Here is a 19,966-nt window from a genome sequence, read left to right on the forward strand (position 1 = left end):
GAAGTAGTTTCTTTTTTCTTGATTGACAAAATAGAGCAGCTCCTGAGCGGTAGAGCTCTCCTACTTTTGGTTTGGCTTTATCAAGAACAAAGACAACAAACGTCTAGTTTGCAGCATCACGGTGCAAATTAAGACATCCGTCGTCAGGTCTAGAGGGCTGGTTTGGTTCGTAATCTAAATTGGCCTTACCAATTTTTAACAATATCAAATTTTGACAAGTTTTGACACGACTAATTTTGAAAATGCAAAGTTATGTTTGGATTGAAGCCAAAATAGCCTAAGTTAACTATTGAAATGGCCTATTTTCTTATGCATGCCAAAATTTAGCTTCAAACCAAATAGACACTAAACACTATTGAAATTAATAAATATTGGTAAGCCGAATTTAGGCCTCAAACCAAACCAGCTCAGAATTAAGTAGAAAATCAGCGCACCTGTAGTGCGCTCGTTAGATTAGCCCAGTTGTATTATTTAGAGCTATTATATAATATAAGTTTAATAAAAATTTATTGTAATCCTCGCATAGTGGATGGACGGCTCTAGAATTGGCCCACATGCTAAACACGTGTTGGATTTTAATCAAATCAAGGGAAGCTAGAAAGTGGAGTTGATTAATTAAAAACACATTTTGTGGGTCCAACAACCAAAATCTATTGGATCTCCTACGGTTTATCTTCGCTTTCCCTTCCAGCCTCATCTACTCTCCATGGTCACGTTCGCACCTCGTGTGCTTCGTCCACCCGGCCAATCTCTCCACCCATACACACAAAAACACCGGCGCTCGTGAAATTAAACACGGGTGTGAAAAAGTAGCCATCTTTCACTTTGGATCTGGTCGTCGATGAGAGCAACAAACAGCTTCTTAATTTGGCTTGGCATCATCAAATCTCCTTTTCATTTTCTGTTTTTTCTCTTGTCAAGTCCGTCAAATGCATGTACAGAACTACTGAAGATGCAGGTGGTCGGCAGTTTTTTCTATGGTTGGTGAATTATCCCGTGTGTTATGACTTTTGTTCATGGGGCAACACGCAAGGATAGGCTTACTTCTGATCATATAGATTGATATATCCATATAAAATTAATTATTTGACTAATGAGATATAGCCAACACGATAGATAGACGACAATCTATTGTACTAGCTAGCTGCGTTGCTGCAAAATGAGGTGAATATGGATGCATTAGCTGTTTGTATTATGGGGCTATCTACAAATCTGGTGACAGTTTTTTTCAGCAAAAATCATTCAAATGCATACAACTATACTACGCATGCATATAATTACTGTCGCGTTTAGTCCCACATCAGTAATTGATGATGGAGAAGCATGACTTAAAATGTGGGTAGTCTTTTGAGTTGTGTAGGCTTAGGATCTAAAGTTGTGATTCTGGTTGGGTCTGTGGTAGAGCAGGTCCAATGTAACCTGAGTGACCTACGATTGGTGGGCTGAACTGTGCACTCTAACAATTACGCTGACTATACTGATTATGCTGTTAATTATATACCGAGCTCGAGCGAACAGCCTGTGAGCTTTTATACTAGTTAAACTGATTTGATTTTTTTCCTTTGCAAGGCATCAAATTTGATTCTATACTAGTTAAACTGATTTGATTTTTTACCTTTGCAAGGCATCAAATTTGATTTCTGTATATGAGGGAACCAGGCTGACCCACGATGCAAGCGAGGGGGGGAAGAAACGGAGTTAGAAGAAGACGTGGCTAGTCACTGACGGATGGGTCCATCATTTTTAAATAATTTTGTTTGCTGACTGGATATCCATCTAGGTAAAAAACCAGCCTAGTTTAGACCCAAAGGGGGTGAATTAGTAAAACGGTTTAAGAGTTGAGGGGGGAAGTTATCTGGTTTTGAAGTTTGAGGGGACGTAAAATGAACTTATATCCTTGTATATAATGATATAGCCCCTAGGAAGGGAATTGCGCGCGCTCTCGCCAGCAAAGGCATATGCATTGTCATAGCAGCATGCATGGCTGTCATCGTCACCTTCAACTTCAAGGTCAGAAACCACGACGCTGGTCACTCTGCAGCTGTAGGGGGATGGGGATACTTAGACAACTAACCAGCGATGGCACAGAATATTTCAAGGACATTCAGAACATTAGAGCAAGGTCAATAATACAAGGAGTGTACCTATGTAACATTCGAAAGTTTTTTTTAGGACTTTCAGATATAACTCTAATACCATTATATCGTAACTACTATATAAGTACTATGCAACAACTATATATTTTCAAAAAAAATTAAAACCCTACTATATAAGGACTATGTAAGTGGTATGTAACTGTCGAAAAAATTTATGAGTACAAGTGGCTAGCGCAGCTACCCCTCGAGCGGAGGGTCGCAGGTGATCCCTTTGCCAGCCGCATCTGATAAAGTCACACTATTTTCTCCCATCTCCATTGATAGCCCATCTCTATTGATAGCACGAATCTTGATGCATATCTGACCGTTGAAAAATAAAAGTTTTCTCCCTTATTAATTATCTATCGACAGTAATCTAGCAAAACCGTTCCTTTTTTATGTAATTAAATATGTTTTGTAATGTTTTTTTTCTCCCGTATTATCTGTCGATGATTTTCTCCCATCTCTATTGATAGCACGAATCTTGATGTATATCCCACCGTCGAAAAATGAAAGTTTTCTCCCCTATCATCTGTCGACAATAATCTACAAAACCGTTCTTTTTTATGAAATTAAATATGGTTTGTAATGTATTTTTCTCCACTTTTATCTATCAACAGTAATCTAGTAAAATCGTTCTTATTTATGTAATAAAATATGGTTTGTAATGTTATTTTAATACACATAAGATTTGTGCATCTTTGTATAAAGCATTGGGGTTTATTTACAAAGGCAAATCAAAGTAAGGCAAACAAAAGGGAAAAATAAAACACACACGGCTGAGAATCGTCCAGCAAAGATGAAGCCACTCAGGGCATTGCATCAGAATGTGATCAACGGTCTCTTCGGCTTGATCACAAAAGACACAGCTTCCTGGGTGCGGTATCTCAACCGGTCAGCAGTCCAGCATATCTCCGATGCACGACTATAGTTCGCAATGTGATCGAATGGGCCGGCCGGCAGGCTGGCACATAAACTTGTTTGGTTGAGGACTGACATCATCTCTAGATAGTCAATTGTTCTTTAAAATAAAAACTCTAGATAGTCAATGGACCACGTACTTGATACTAAATAGTTTGTTTGTTTTTTAAGAATGTACTACTTCCTCCGTTTCATAATGTAAGTCATTCTAACATTTTCCATATTCATATTGATGTTAATGAATCTAGATAGATATATATGTCTAGATTCATTAACATTAATATGAATGTGGGAAATGCTATAATGACTTATATTGTGAAATGGAGGGAGTACTATATTTGTTCATCATAATTGATCTCATATGCATCCCTCAAAAGTACATATTCAGTGAAGAAATGAAAAATAATAGTCATTCCACCTAATATATAGATCACCCATCCTACACTAGACGATTTGATTTCCTCCAGCCAAACATCCTATAGCTTAGATCTTCTAGACTTGCACACAGACTATTATCAAGTACTCCTACTGATTAAGAAAACCAACTTACTTAGAGCTGACCTCATGCAAATTGCGCGAATGGTTAGCTATTGTTTTTATCAGTCCACTTTACAGCTGATTATATTAATTAACCTCGTACCAATTTGCATGATTGACTCGTATTTCGGTCGGAGTTGGTAGTGTTGATTGGAAGTATCCGTAGAATCAATGTGCCTCGGAAGCTGTTTTTAGACTTCTGTACGTATTTTATATATGGAGTATAATGCATGTCCCGGCAACAATTTCTCCTCAATAAAAAAAAAATCCCAATTTGCACTATATTATAAGACAGTTTAATTAGCACTACATCTATTTTGGCTGTGTTTAGTTCCACGCCAAAATTGAAAGTTTGAAGAAATTGGAACGATGTGATGGAAAAGTTGAAAGTTTGTGTGTGTAGAAAAATTCAATGTGACGAAAAAGTTGAAAGTTTGAAGAAAAAAAGTTAGAATCTAAACAGAGCCTTTATACTTATAAGTCGCTTTGAACTTTTTTTTTTAAGTTTAACTTTTTTAAGTTTAATCAAATTTAAAGAAAAAATTAGTAACTTCTTAACATGAAATTAGCTGCATTAAATATAAATATTTTGATAATACGCTTGTTTTATGTTACAGATGTTGCTGTATTCTTTTATAAATTGAGTCAAACTTTAAAAGTTTGATTGGGAAAAAAATCAAAGTAACTTATAATCTGTGTGGATTTAGATAAAAATAGCTATAGGTCTAAATAAATTAGATAAAGCTAGAACCTTCTTCCCTGCTTATAATATGATGAAACGGACGGAGGGAGTAGTTTACTGTGTGTATCTCACACACCAGCAACTACATATAAATGAATTAACATCCATGGATTTGCACGAACTGCATCAGCTCGCAGAGTCTCAGGCTAAAACAGACAGAGAGAATCGAGAATGTGCACAGTGGTGACCAAGTCGCCGCCGGAGATCGTCCGGCCATCGGAGCCGGTGACGACGACGGCGGCGACCAGCAAGGTCATCTTCTCACCCTTGGACAGGCCTCTCGCCATCGTACCGATCGTAGTGTTGCAGGTGTTCGAGCATCCGATCCACGAGCCCGTGGAGACCATAAGGAGGGGGCTCTCCCGAGCACTGGTCCACTACTACCCTCTCGCCGGCCGCCTCGCCGGCGACGACTACGACGACGTGCACATCGACTGCACCGGCGAAGGCGTGACCTTCGTTGCCGCAAACGCCGACTGCACCGTCAAGGAGCTCGTCCGCGACATCGACTGCCGGTCACCCGACGCCGCGAAGGCGGTTATACGGGAGCTCATCGTCGACTACCCGGCGAATGGCTTCGGCCGCGCCGACCCTCTCGTCCTAATGCAGGTCACCGCCTTCGCCTGCGGTGGCTTCGTCGTCGGCGTGACGTGGAACCACGGCGCGGCCGATGGTTTCGGGATCGCGCAGTTTCTCCAAGCCGTCGGTGAGCTCGCCCGCGGGCTACCGACGCCGGCCGTTACGCCGGTGAGGTGGGACGGGTGGGCGCAGGCGGTGGCCCCTTCCACGGTCATGGCGTCCAAGCGGTTCATGTTCGGCGTCAAGGCGCCGACGAGGCTCGCCCTGCACAGCATCACCATCCCGGCGAGGACGATCGACGGCGTCCGAGGTGCCACGGCGTGCACGATGTTCGAGGCGGTGGCGGCGGCGCTGTGGCGGTGCCGCACCCGCGTGGTGATGTCCGACCCCGACGCCCCCACCGTGCTCGCCATCACGGTGAACTCTCGCAAGCACGTCGGCGTCAAGGACGGGTACTACGGCAACTGCGCCACCGTGCACATGGCGGTGGCGAGGAGCGGCGCGGTGGCGGGCGGCGACATGACGGAGGCGGTGAGGGCGATACGGCGCGCCAAGGAGGAGATACCGGAGAGGTTGAAGAAGGGGGACGTGATCGGCGAGCTGAGCAAGGAGCAGCTGGGTGGGTACGAGAGCGTGCTGCTGGTGACGTGCTGGAGGAATATCGGGTTCGAGGCGGTGGACTACGGCGGCGGGAGGACGGCGAGGGTGATGACGACGTACGAGCAGGGCCGGGTGCGGCCGATGTGCGTGGTGTGTTTGCCATGGCAAGGGGAGGAAGAGGAAGGAGCCCGGGTGCTGTCCGGCTGTGTCACGCCTCACCATGCCGACGCATTTCTCCGTGAAATAGCTACGCTCTGATCTGCACATAAATGATACACTCTTATAAGTCGTTTTACTTTTTTCCTTGACCAAGTTTAACCAAATTTATAAAAAAATATATTAATATTTTGCACACAAAACAAACATATTATCAAAATATACTCAATATTAGATTTTCTCAAACTAATTTGATATTTGAGTTGTTGCTAAATTTTTTTATAAACTTGGTCGAACTTGACTAGCAAAAATTTCAAACGACTATAATATTAAACGGAGAAGGAGAGTAATAATTTTATCAATTTATTTGTTATATATGCTGTTAATTAATCGTTGTTATTAATTATATGCTGTTAATTTGTTATATATACGATGTTGGTATATTCAGTCACGTATGAGTACTGAAATTTCAATTATTCTATGACGGTTCAGATCATGCCCTGATTTCTGCACCTATCTTCCGGGCCGTCATGGTTGAGGAAGAAACCGGAGGGTGTTCGTAGCAAACGCCCTAAGGTATAGATGGCCATAAAACCCGCCCGTCATAGTCTGGCCCAGGCACGGCCCGGTCGACATTACGTGCCGAGCTGTGCCGGCCCATGTGCTGCACCTCCGCCCAGGCACGGCCCACCAGCAGTCGGGCCGTGCCGTGCCGGCCCGAAGGCACGGGTGGTCTATCGTGCCCTATTTTAAATAAGTCTATTTCCCTCCCTCCTCTTTGGGATGACATATATATATATATATACATATAGAGAGAGCGCTAAATAAGTCTATTTTACGTCCCTATTCTTTGGAACGTGACATATAATGTGTCTATTTTTACTCCCTATTCCTTGTGTGCCGGGCCTGGCTTGCCGGCCCAACGTATCGGTGGGGAAGCCCAGACACGGCCCGGTGGTCGGGCCGGGCCAGCACGGGCCCGACCCCTATCGGGCCGTGCCGTGTTTGGGCCGGACCAAAATATCGTGCCGTGGGATGGGCCTTATGGCCATCTATGCCCTTAGGATCTAAAATATTGTAGCTGACAAGGAACTCCATGAGAGGTACATCGACGAGTTTATACAGCAGCTTGTTTCTCACGTCGCGGATAGCAGCTGCAACACTGCTGCCCGAGTTCCTTCCAGTTCTAGCTGAGACTATATTTTGTCTCTGTTACTGTAATTGATGTTATCGTAATGGCTACGCGCATCACATGTTGATGTAAAGAAGGCGTGGGGTTACTCTACCCTTTACATCGCTCGATCTTCCTTGTCCCCATGTATTGTTTACTCCAATAATTATTAATGGTTCAAGTTTCAGCCAGATTGAACTGTTTATTTTCTTTTGAACCCTGCGCAAAGTCGCCCCTGCAATGGCAGCTCGTGGGCGAAAACCTAGCCACCGCAGACCCGCTCCACCCAATCCCCCGTCTTTGCGCTGCTGGCCAACCACGCAGCGAGCCGAGATGATGGTGGTGAGGCCGGGTGGTGGTAGGGGAGAGATCTGGTGGAGTTCCGACACAAATCTCAAATCAAATAATAGTTTAGAATTTGTAGGATTGTAGAGAATGTTTTCTGTCAAATGTCAAGTACACAGTAAAAAAACAAACCTTCTTTTTCTGTCTTACAAAATTATGCAAAATTCATTTTCTTTATCACTAGTGAAGAAACCCTTTTCTAGGTGCCTCATAACCTATTTATATTGGTATTTCTCGACCCGTATTAGATAAGGGTGTACAAATAATGACAAAATTTTGTATGTATCCATGAGTTTTCACTGAATTTTATCTCATTCTCTACCCCTCCGAGCACTATTTTGGACGGTTTTGGGCTAGGCTGGATAACATGACATTCCAGTGTGGCAAAAAGAAATTTTAAAAAATAATGGGCCACCAATCAGTGCTCCATATCTCCTCCCATATTCTCTTCTACTTCCTTCCCATCCATTTCTATCTCTACCCTTGAAACAAAGCAGGGTGGCAGCGATAGCGGAGGAGGGGATCGAGCTTATCAGTGAGGAGCTCTCTCTCTCTCTCTCTTTGGTGGAGGCGGCTATAAGCTCAGGTCCGATGTGTTGGGAGGAGGCACCTGAAGGCTCAGGCTAGTTGCGGTGGTCGACAGTCAAAGCGGTCGAAGAAGTCTAGGGTGGTGGTGGAGACTGGTGTCACGCCCAGAAATTTAGCCCAAATTTTCAAACTATTCTGTGTATTAAATCCCTGTCCAGGACCAGCCAGGGCATACAAAACGACAAATTAATATGCAGATCCAAATGTAAATAAAGCGTAAATACTTACAGAAAAGGCACTTAGTCCTCACACCGAAAAGAAAGTAACAGTAGTGGAAAAGGCGATCCTAGCGGGGCTTCAGCTCCACTCCGCAGGCAAAACTCAATTGGGGTCTGAGCCTTGGTCCTCTAACTTCTTCATTAGTTCAGAAGCACTACATTTTTGAAAAGGAGGAACAATAGCAAGACTGAGTACAACCACCGTACTCAACAAGCCACACCAACGATGCAGACGTGCAAGAGAATATAAGGATGGTTTGTGGCTATTTGCATAAAGGCAGTTGTAAAACATTTTATTGAGCAAAAAAGTAAAACTGTTGATTAATTAAGGTAGCATTAAATCTCCACTGATCAACGCTACACCACGTTGAATAGGCCCAACCAACCCACCTGAACTACAGTGCATTTAGTCGATTTATTAAGTGTGAGACTAATCACAGTGAATCTGGTCGATCGCCCATAACTGCGGGCACGGCTATTCGAATAGTTTTACTCTGGCCAGTGGTGCACAACTGTACCCAGAAGACACAATCCACCGGCATGTCACCGCGTCATCATGCACCCATGATGAACACGTCACCATGTCGAGTGATTGTGACAAGACCCTTCATATAACCCCTCTGACCAATCGCACCACACCTCAGGTTTCACCCCCACTCCTCACAGGCAGCGGGCAATCCCCCCTCATGCCTAGGTGAATCCGGAAGCGACAAAGGCCGTCGCAGGACCCATCCCGCTCCATCACGCCCACCCTTGCCTGGATGCGTCAGCCAGAGAAAAACTATACTTCAAGTCAGGCAGTTACCCATTCCCTCTTGTGGCAAGCGCTGTAAGTCTTCTAGTGCATCCCGCGAACCGGTCCTTAATTGCCATAGGTGCGACCAGTAAAACCATGCACTCATGGCCCACCATTCAGTCACATTTTAGTTGGATGATTACGACCAATGAAACATGGTCTGGTGTCATGAGCATGTAGCTCGTTCTGATACTAAAAAGGTGTAATACTGCAATTATCCCATCGACTGAGCTAGTGGGAATTAAGCATGGCTAAGCATATAGTTCTAGCTAGGTCATCATAAGTAACACAAGCTAGGCGATTTATTACCCACGGTTGACAAAGGACAGATATCAAGTAATATGGCATAAGCGAGCAGATAGGTAATACCCGGATCCCATGTAATTAGGAAAACATGCATATTTATTTGCAAACGGTAAAACATTTGTAAAGTAGGATCAAAATGCTCAAGAGGAGTGGATGACTTGCCTTTCTTCTTCAAACGATCTTTTGAACTCTTTTCTTCGCGACCGCGGACTTCCGAAACGATGGAAACTACACGCTGGCACGCAAAACGAGGAAAAACTCTAATAAAAACCAAGGAAACAGTACATAAAAAGTAAACAAACATGTAGATCTCAATTTTAGATGAATTTTGCAAGTTGAATGGCCCAATTTTGAGCCATTAAATGAATTTATAAAATTATTAACCGAAATTATTGCGCAATTAAACTGATTTATGATGTCACAAGGGGGAAGGGGTGGCGCCGACAAGCGGGCCCCACCTGTCGGTGGCTGAAGGGAGGCAGGTGCATGGTGGACCGGGTCCACGCGTGCACTTGTCCGCGGGCGCACTACGTGGCAGCCACATGGCGGCCACGGCGGACGGGGAGGGCGAGGTGGCGCCGACGTGGCGCCACGAGGGCACCTTCGTGGGGCAACACGTGGACGACCCAGATCGGCCAGAGCAGCCGATCGGGCGGCCACGGGCAAGTGCGGCACGGCAAGGGGCCAGGTGGCCAGGGGCGAGCAGGGCAGCGGCAGCCGGCCAGAAGGCGGCGGCGCTCAGCCATATGGTCGCCGGTGGTGGGCGGCGGCGACACACACGGGAGGCGGCGTGGAAGGGAGAGGGGGCTCACCAAGAGGACGGGGATGGTGAGGCAAAGACGGGAAGGCGACTGACGACGAGGATTGGCGGCGGCGTTTCTCGGGTTGGGGTCGGGGACGGCGCTTCGGCGACTCCCGACCGCGGCAGAGGTGCGGCCGAGGGCCAGCGGGACCTGGGGAGCTAAGAGGAGGGGTTAGAGGAGGGATAGGCGTCGCGGCACGGCGAGGAACACCGGTGAGCACGGCGTTTGCGGCGGGACTCACCGGTGAGCGAGGGGAGACGGTTACGGTGGCTCCCGGCGGCGGAAGACGGCGTTCAGGCGTCGGCCAGGGAAGAACGTGACACGGCGAAGCCGGCGTGTCGCGACGGTGGCCGAGGCAGCACGGACGGTGGCGGCTCAGGTTGGCAGTGGAGAGGGCGGCTTGGTGGCCGATTGGAGGAACGAGGCGGTGGCCGGTGCTTGGCTTGGAGCGCTGAAGCCGACAGTGGCGGTGGCGCGGCATGGTGGTGGTTAGGGCGGCGGTGGTGGCCGGCTGAAGTCGGCAATGTGGTGGTGGAGCTCAGGTTGGTGGTGGGAGCAGCTTTTCGGGGGTGGAAAAGGAAAACGGAGTGGAGGCCGGGGTGGAGCTCAGCGGGGCGAAGCCGAGGGTGGTGGCGGCGCGGCCCGGCGGTGGCTAGGGCGGCGGCAGCGCACGACCGAGGGTCGCCGGCGAACGGTGGCGATGGGTAGCGGCGCGGGTGGGTGGTTTTGGGGCACGGGAGGGCTCGGGAAAATGGGGAAAAAGGGAGAGCAAGGTGCGGGGAGTCTTTTATAGGCTCGGAAAGGCGGGATCGAGCACGGGGGAGGCGGCAACCGGCGATGGAGTGGGGCGCCGGCGACGCGGGGTGGTGGCGACGGTTCGGCGCCGGTTCTTGCGGGGGAAGTAGGGGAGGAGGTGGGGGACATGGAGGGGGTCGTGCCTATGCCAGGCGGGAGCGCGCGGGGTGGAGGAGGTGGGCGGGGGAAGCGGCTTCGTGGGGTGGCTCGGGCGGCCATGGCGGTTGCCGGCCCAGGCTGGAGGAAGGGGATGACAGGTGGGACCGGCGAGAGGGAGAGGGGAGGCCGGTTGAGGGAGAGGAAATAGACTTTGGGGGGAAAGGGGGCTGAGCGGGCTGAGGGAGGGGAGGACTTGGGCCGAGCCCGAAAGGAAGGAAGTGGAATTTATTTGCTTTTGTTTTTATTTAAATTTATTGAATGTTCTTTGTGTGTTTATAAATACTTCTTGAGCTCCGAAAATTTACAAAAAAATCCGGTGAGTAAATTAAGGCATAAAGAATATTACAAAATATTCCCGGCCAATGATTTTTAAAGGAAATTTTTAATCCCCTCAATAATTCAGTTGATTAAATTGATTTAACTTTTATTTAATTTCTAGAAAATATATTATTTAATGATTTTTAATCCCGAACGAAAATCGGGGCGTTACAACTGGTCCCTCAGGGCGCCGGTGGTGGAGCGTGGTCGATAGGAGAATCCCAGGTTAGCAGCGGCCTCATATCCAAAGGAAAGGCGAAGGCAATCAGGCCATGTCTGTGCCGGCATGGGAGGAGGTCAAGCCACGTGCCAACATGGGATGAAGCGGAGCACTGGTTGCTATAGGGCCTGTTTGGAGAAGCTTAATATTCTGAGAAGCAGGTGCTGAGAAGTTAGCTGGTGAGAATCTGGAGAAGCTGTGAAACCCAGCTTCTGGCTTCTAGTTCATTTTCCAGATTCTACAACTACAGTTTCTCAGAATCTGGATAAAAAGTTGGATTGTTTGGGGGAGCTTCTGGACCTTCTGGGCCATAGTCCAGAAGCTCTCCCGCTGCCTTCTCCTGTTTGTGAAGCATGTAGGGGCCACCGTTGCGGTTGCTAGCTAGGAGCTCCTAAGGCACAGTCTGAGCATTGCCTCCACCTTCTCGTCTTCCCATCCCCACGACTTCGCCCTAAGGTGTCATCACCACCTTCGTGCGAGCTCTTCCACCAACGCCTCCCTGTGAGCTCTACCTCCGTATTCGCTGCAGCTGTGGCGAGGGCGCTGTTGGGCATGGCCAGGGTGCGCTTGCGCGATGGCGAAGGAGAAGGCCTGCTGGCGGCGGTAGCATCAACAGCTAGCCAAGCTCATGGAGCTCCCTCCCTCCCCTCCCAATTCCAATTGGCCCTCGCCGCCTCCGCTCACCGAGAGAGGGCAGCGAAGGGGGAGAGGAAAAAGAGCAGTGATGACAACTGGGCCCTAATTTGCAAAATGATTACACGACATATAGATCACCCATCCAACACTAGACGATTTGATTTCCTCCAACCAAACAACATAGTGTTGACGGTTGTTAGCGATCAGTTTCGCCCATCAATATTATTAAAATAAAGGAAAACTAGTTATGCTTACAATGCATATTCATGTCAAAATAAAATATATTCCATTAGCACTAGGTTTTCTAACCTTTTGGAGAGAATGATCATAAATGAAGGATAAGTGACAGCAAAACATACGATCAATCAATCAGACACTATCAAGAAACAGACTTATGGACAAATGGGTTGAGAACACCATTTTCACAAGATCCAACAAGCCCAAAATTCACAAGTTTGCGGAGAGGAGCAAACGGGGAGGCCACCTGCCAAGAACTGGGCTGGTTGGGCCAGCCTAGGGTTCGGCCGAACCAGCCGCAGCGCCGATGGATGCAGGGTTTCGCTGGATGGTTGGGATTGATCCCCAATGACAGTTGGAGGGTATTACTGACCTTTCTAACCGTCATAACCGTCATTACCAGCCTATATAAACCCCTCACTCCCTCCATTTCTTCACACACCTCAAGCAAGAAGAATCAAGCTTTCTCTCTAGTTTAGTAGTGCTCTCAAGCTAGTGGAGTAGGAATAAAATAGGAGTCTTAGTCCGAGAAGTCTTCGGAGGAATTCGGGTATGACTCTAGTAGCTTTACTTTCTTTTGTAATACTTATACTTTTATTAGAATATTCTTCTTTATACTACTCTCGTAGAATATATGAGTACCAACTTTATCATACATTCAAACTATATTGATTATGATGCTAGCTTATCTGGTAAATGCAATGGTGTGGGTATAATGATCGTGCATACCATTGTTCTATGTCATGACGATGATATTAGAGTAGTATTTCGTAATTTAAGCGTGGTGTTTAGATTACTGGATATCGTTATTTGGGGTTATATACTGCGAATACGTTGAGGTGGGCCGCTGATGGTGACAGCTCAATACGGGTATTCCTCCGCGCGTGTATATAGTCCTAAGTTACTTTCCTGGGGAGGGTACTCCTCCGTATTTAGCCCCGGTTAGATGGTCAGGGCGGATTATCATAAGAAACTCGACAATCAGGGGTGACTTCTCGAAGCACCAAGAGGGCATTGGAAAGAGAGTGTTAGCTAAGTAATCATATAACTTTACTTGGATGTATGTATATTAGAAGTATAGGAATAGATTCTTTCTATTCTCTTCGCACTTAGCTTAGATAATTTATTATGAGAGTATATAATTCTCTTGTTGTGTGTCATTCTACCCTATTCATAATCTTAACACCTGTTTCCCTCTAAAAAAAAAAATCTTAACACCTGCTTAGACTTTGATTATTACAAGTAATATATAAATTATTAGTATAGTTCTCTCTATTATAATCTTCCCATGGGATTAAATAAATACGATACCCTTGTGTTAACGACCAAAATTCATAAATCATAGATTGGATCCGATGTCAGAACCGAAACGGATTTGGAGAAGATCTGTAGCCTCAGAAACAGAACCCGCATCGGCTACGAGTTGTATCGGCTACCGCCTTCATCGGCTGTTACCAGATCAGACAAGGAGGAGCCGATGTAGCCGATCCTGGCAAGACAATCATGGGATCATTACCGACGGCAGTTCAAGTGCCGTGCAAGTATTGCCAAGCATGGATTGTGGCCAGAGAAAGCAATTGAATCTATTAATTAGGATATTCTAGTAGTTTCATTATAGATATTTTCGGTAAGAGTCCGCCTGAGGGACTTGTTCGTATTTTTGAGTTGTAATAGAGATAGAGTCGTGTTCGGCAAGGACATATCATGTATTTTGGGTATAAATATGACCCGGGACCCTGTAAATAAACAATATCAGTTCAATAACATTTTCGGCGCATCGCCACCATTTTCTATTTTCATTGTTTCGACGAGTTCTTGCTTTCGAGTTGGGCTGCATCGGTTTCGATCTCCGACGAAAAGGTAAAGCTTGTTATGGCAGCTTGCGTTCTTGGGATTAGTGCTTACATCTTTATGACACCAGGCAATCAGGGGTGGCTTCTCGAAGCACCAGGAGGGTATTGGAAAGAGGGTATTAGCTAAGTAATCATATAACTTGGATGTATGTATAATATGTATGTATATTAGAAGTATAGGAATAGATTCGTTCTATTCTCTTCCCACTTAGCTTAGATAATTTATCATGAGAGTATATAATTCTCTTGTTGCGTGTCATTCTACCCTATTCATAATCTTAACCCCTGCTTAGACTTTGATTATTACAAGTAATATATAAATTATTAGTATAGTTCTCTCTATTATAATCTTCCCACGGGATTAAATAAATACGATACCCTTGGAATATTCTCGGATAAAATGCTACAATGGTATATCCGTGCGCATGTGGATGAAGTCTATAACCATAATATACCAAGAGTGTTTCTACACCATTTCTGGGAATTATATTTCTAGTAATGTCGTTAAGAAATACAACACATAGTAGCTTAGATCTTCAAGACTTGCACACAGACTATTATCAAGTACTGATTAAGAAAACCAACTTTAGAGCTGACCTCATGCAAATTGCGAGAATACCACTACAAGAAATTTGGCCTTCTATGACAAATTTCATATGACAAAACACATTTTAGTCACAGTATTGATGCGTTTATGACAATTTTTCTTTGGATGACAAGCGTTTGTGACTAAGTTATAATTTAGTCATAAACAAATGTCACCATGTGCCTTTCCCATTCTTTGTGACAATAGTTCAAGACAAAAGCTCAAAAACAAGGTGAGGAGATTGAGAACCTAAAGAAGGCAATAATAGATACTCAGAAGGCAGCAGCAGATACTCAAAACCTCATTCGAGAGATGATAGCATTTGAACAGACTCAGGTCACTCATCAGACCACTCCTCCTTGACTTGGCTGCGCTTAGGTACACATCTTCATCTTGTAATATGCTTCTTCTGACATAATGCAGTTTCTATTTCTTGTTCTTAGACCTCTCATTTTTTTTGATACTATCAGTAGTATTGTATGATATAGTTAGATACTGGAATCAAATGAACTTAGGTACTGTTTGGAATCAAAATCTCTACTACAATGACTTTCTATAGTTCCAGGACTCATGAGGCTGAATAAATAAAACCATTGGCAAATATAATTTCCGAAAGGTTGCTGCTCCTAGGGACTACTAGATTCTTGAGCTTGTGTTTATTTCTTACAAGTGTTACCTCCTAAAACACTGTTCTTTGCAGGCTGTTGGACTCATTTTGGTGATCTGTGAATGGAGTTTGGTGTGACTGTGACTGGAGTTTGACACCACGTGTTTTGCTTTTGGCATGACTGGACTGGAGTGTGGTTGTTTCTGTTAGTGATCTCGTGATGACAAAAACTTTGTGTATGCTATTGTTGCCATGACTGAAACTCTAAGTGGAGTGGTTGCTGCAGTTGGTGAACGGGCGATGATTGGAAGTTGCCATTTGCTGTTGCCTTGACTAGAATGATTTTGATGGATTTATGTTTGGTATTATTTATTAGTGACTTGGTGATCTGTTGGACTTGTAGGACTTTGATGGACGTATTTTGTTGTGATTCATTTGTATGGATGGTGAATGTTTGGAACTATGTGTGTACAATTATATGGCTGTATGAACCATTAATTTTGGAGGACATGATCTATTTGGATGTCTAATTATTTTTGTTATAAAATTGTAAGTTGTTTATTACTTATGATGATTCCTTAAATGAGCTTGGGCTACAATATCAGCAGTAAAATGGGCGGCTGAAATAGTACTGGGCTTACATGAAAAAAATAAAAAGGCTGTTGAGAAATGGGCCAAAATTGGTTGGCTGGCCCATAGGCTAGTTAGGCTTATTTGATTTATAATTTTAAAACCAGCTCATGTTATAAATGGGCCAAATTTGTTTTTGTGACAATTATTTTTGTCATACTCCACATGCCATGTCACACGCCACGTCATATGCCACATCAGATGACTAGACACTTGTCAGCATCCCATCTAATGTATTATGACAAATATAGTGACAAATACCATTGTCATAGACCAGTGACAAGCATGCAATTGTCACTATGATTAATGACAATTGGGTTTATTAGTCATAGAAGGAGGATAATGACAGGGATTCAATGACTATAGTTATTTTGTCACTAGTGTGTCATAGAAAGGGTACAATGACAATTAATTAGTCATAGAAGGCCTAAGCTCTTGTAGAGTTGTGATGGCTAGCTATTGTTTTTAGGGTTAATTGGATCCATGCCACTACAAATATGCCAAATTAGAAAAAATCACTACTATTCGCGATATCGGCTGGGTGCCACTAAAATTTAGGGAAATTGGATCCATGCCACTCCATCGCGTTTTCCATCCACTCCCCATCATGTCTCTCTCTCCCTCTCACACCTATAGTATATACATGGTGTCGGTTTTATTTTGTTTTTTATCTTTTGAAGGAGAAAAGCACTATAAGTGCCGGTTTTAGCTATTCCGGCAACAATAATGCCGACTTGTATGCGTCTTTTTTAATAGTGTTTTGAAAAATGAATCTATATGATTTTTTTAAGCAACTTGTTTTTTAAAAAACGTACCGTTTAACATTTTGAAAAGCGTGCGCGCGGATAAAGAGGAGAGTGGATTCCCTCTAGGTGTCGAACTCTAGGGGAGTGTGGATCGTCATGGAGATCGTCGGGCCTGATAACCTGATGTAGTTGATGATGTTGTAGCTTTGCCAATTGCCAGTAGTTTGATCTTTGGGTGCTGCAGCGCTGTGTAGGATAACAATTAACAGTACATAGTGAGTAGTATGTTTATCAGCGCAATCTCTTCTAGACTTGCACACAAACTATTATATATCAAGTATCATTAAAAAAAACACTTTAGAGCTGACCTTATGCAAATTGCGCGAGTGGCTTGTGTTTTTATCAGTCCACTTTACAGCTGATTATTAACCTTCATACACATTGCAGGATTGACTCGTATTAATCTTATTTGAGTTGGTGGTGTTTGGTGGTTAGAACCTCCCTAGAATCGATGCGTGTGCCTCGGAAGCTGGGTTTTAGACTTCTGTATATATTTTATATTTCTGGAGTATATATAATACACGTCCCGGCAATAATTTTTACTCGATAAAAAAAATCCCAATTTGCACCATCATCTACTTATAAATGAAAATCCATGGATTTCTACGTGCTACATCGATCAGCTCGCAGAGAGTTGCAGGCTAAAGCATAGAGAATCGAGAATGTGCATCGTGGTGACCAAGTCGCCGCCGGAGATCGTCCGGCCATCGGAGCCGGTGACGACGACGGCGGCGACCGGCAAGATCATTTTCTCGCCTTTCGACAAGCCTCTTGCCACCGTACCGGTGGTAGTGTTGCAGGTGTTCGAGCATCCGATCCATGAGCCCGTGGAGACCATCAGGAGGGGCCTCTCCCATGCACTGGTCCACTACTACCCTCTCGCCGGCCGCCTCGCCGGTGACGATTACGACGACGTGCACATCGACTGCACCGGCGAAGGCGTGACCATCGTCGCCGCGTCTGCCAACTGCACCGTCAAGCAGCTCATGCGCGACATCGACGGCCGATTACCTGACCCCTCAACGGCGGTTCAACGGGAGCTCATCGTGGACGACAACCCGGCCTACGGCTTCGGCCGCGCTGACCCTCTCATTCTGATGCAGGTCACCACCTTCACCTGCGGTGGCTTCGTCATCGGGGTGACATGGAACCATGGCGCGGCTGACGGTTTCGGGATCGCGCAGTTCCTGCAAGCCGTCGGTGAGCTCGCCCGCGGGCTGCCGACCACGTCCGTCATACCAGTCAGGTCGGACAAGTCGTTACAGGCCATGTCTTCTTCCACCGTCATGGCCGCCAAGCAATTCATGTTCGGCGTCAAGCCGACGACGCTCGCCCTGCACAGCATCACCATCCCTGCGAGGGTGATCAACGGCGTCCGAGGTCCGACTCCGACGTGCACCGTGTTCGAGGCGGTGGCGGCCGTGATGTGGCGCTGCCGCACCCGCGTGGTGATGTCCGACCCCGACGCCCCCACCGTGCTCGCCATCACGGTGAACTCTCGCAAGTACGTGGGCGTCAAGGACGGGTACTACGGCAACTGCGCCACCATGCAGATGGCCGTGGCGAGGAGCGGCGTGGTGGCGGACGGCGATATGATGGAGGTGGTGAGGACGATAAGGCGCGCTAAGGAGGAGATACCGGAGCGGTTGAAGAAGGGAGACGCCATCGCCGAGCTCAGCAAGGGGCAGCTGAGTGGGTACGAGAGCGTGCTGCTGGTGACGTGCTGGCGAAACATCGGCTTCGAGGCGGTGGATTTCGGCGGCGGGAGGACGGCGAGGGTGATGACGACGTACGAGCAGAGTGGGGTGCGGCCGCTGTGCGTGGTTTGTCTGCCATGGCAAGGGGAGGAAGATGAAGGAGCCAGGGTGCTGTCCGGCTGTGTAACGCCTCACCATGCCGATGCTTTTCTCCGTGAAATAGCTACGCTCTGATCTCGATCGATCTCCAAATATGTACTTTATAATGCACTTATATATGTGCCACCATATAATAATTTTATCAACTTTGTTACACATGCTGTTAATTAATTAATCGTGTTGTTAATTATTTGCTACTTAAGTAATTCATTTCATTCGTGGAACTTACATGCACACGATGTTGGTATATTTATATCGATGGTCATAAGACCCGAGGCCCAACGGGGGTCGTGCCCGTGCTGGCCCGGCCCGATCACCGGGCCGTGCCTGGGCTTCCCCACCGGTACGCTGGCCGCGCAGGCTAGGCCCGGCACACAAATAATGAGTAAAAATAGACCTATTATATGTCACGGTCTAAAGAAAAGAGACGTAAAATAGACTTATTTTAGCTGTATATATGTACATATACATACACACACCACACACACACACACACACACACACACATATATATATATATATATATATATATATATATATATATATATATATATATATATATATATATATATATATATATATATATATATATATATATATATATATATATATATATATATGTCACAGAGGAGGGAAGAAAAATAAACTTATTTTAAAAAAGTCACGATAAGCCACCCGTGCCTTTAGGCCGGCATGGCATGACCTGACTATTGGTGGGCCGTGCCTGGGCCGGAGGTGCAGCCCATGGGCCGGCATAGCCCGGCACAAAGTGCCGACCGAGCCGTACCGGCCCAATCGCTGGTGGGCCATGCCTAGCTATGCTTGGGCCGGGCGCAGTGGCGGATCTAGAAAATCGATTCGTTGGTGTCATAACGTGTCTATCAGTGTCATAGTATACTAATTACACTTAGATTATGGTGTTATAGCATATGGATAAGCAGCTTTGCTATATGTTTTGTCGAAAATCATTGGTGTCGCCTGACACCGACCCTGTTACTGTAGCTCTGCCCCTGGCCGGGCGGGCCTTATGGCCATCTATACTCTAGGACGGTTCAGGTCATGCATGATTTCTGCACCAATCTTTTTTTTAAAACTATTTATCAACCTATCTTCTCCTATTTTCCTCCCTACGGTACTATACATGAACAAGCTCACCCGGTCGCCTCCCCACCGACAAGTGACGCATCCCCGCCCCAATGTGGGGTTCGCATCCCCTGCCTTTGAAGCCGACGTCACAGTTTGCCGTTGCTTCTATCCTGCCCATTCATCTTTAAATCAATGGATGCATGTCTTTCTCCCACGTCATGGACAAATAACAGTCAATTAATTGATACAATCAGTTGTGTTAATTAGATCGATTTAAAAC

General features: G+C 45.7%; 2 protein-coding genes and 1 long non-coding RNA gene across 3 annotated transcripts; 2 read left to right on the forward strand and 1 right to left on the reverse strand.

The window, feature by feature from the left end:
- Positions 1-4,506: 4,506 nt before the first annotated feature.
- On the forward strand, positions 4,507-5,772 carry LOC107275489 (acyl transferase 15). Its single transcript, XM_015758012.3, has one exon. The coding sequence runs from the start codon at positions 4,507-4,509 to the stop codon at positions 5,770-5,772; it is 1,266 nt and encodes a 421-aa protein (XP_015613498.1).
- A 3,481-nt stretch (positions 5,773-9,253) lies between these two features.
- On the reverse strand, positions 9,254-10,905 carry LOC107279170 (uncharacterized). Its single transcript, XR_010737155.1, has 3 exons — positions 10,139-10,905; positions 9,907-10,047; positions 9,254-9,329 (listed from the first exon to the last, which is right to left on the reverse strand). It is a non-coding gene; the product is annotated as an uncharacterized lncRNA (long non-coding RNA).
- A 6,450-nt stretch (positions 10,906-17,355) lies between these two features.
- Positions 17,356-18,754, forward strand: LOC4348004 (acyl transferase 15-like). Its single transcript, XM_015758269.3, has one exon. It carries the CDS (start codon positions 17,407-17,409, stop codon positions 18,673-18,675), a length of 1,269 nt encoding a protein of 422 aa, XP_015613755.1. The 5' UTR covers positions 17,356-17,406; the 3' UTR covers positions 18,676-18,754.
- Positions 18,755-19,966: the final 1,212 nt, after the last annotated feature.

Source organism: Oryza sativa, chromosome 10 (genome assembly GCF_034140825.1).
Source record: "Oryza sativa Japonica Group chromosome 10, ASM3414082v1".
Classification (NCBI taxonomy): domain Eukaryota; kingdom Viridiplantae; phylum Streptophyta; class Magnoliopsida; order Poales; family Poaceae; genus Oryza; species Oryza sativa.

Excerpts from the sequence above, each read along its gene's own strand:
- LOC107275489 (XM_015758012.3), top strand. The coding sequence starts at position 4,507 with ATGTGCACAGTGGTGACCAAGTCGCCGCCGGAGATCGTCCGGCCATCG.
- LOC4348004 (XM_015758269.3), top strand. The coding sequence starts at position 17,407 with ATGTGCATCGTGGTGACCAAGTCGCCGCCGGAGATCGTCCGGCCATCG.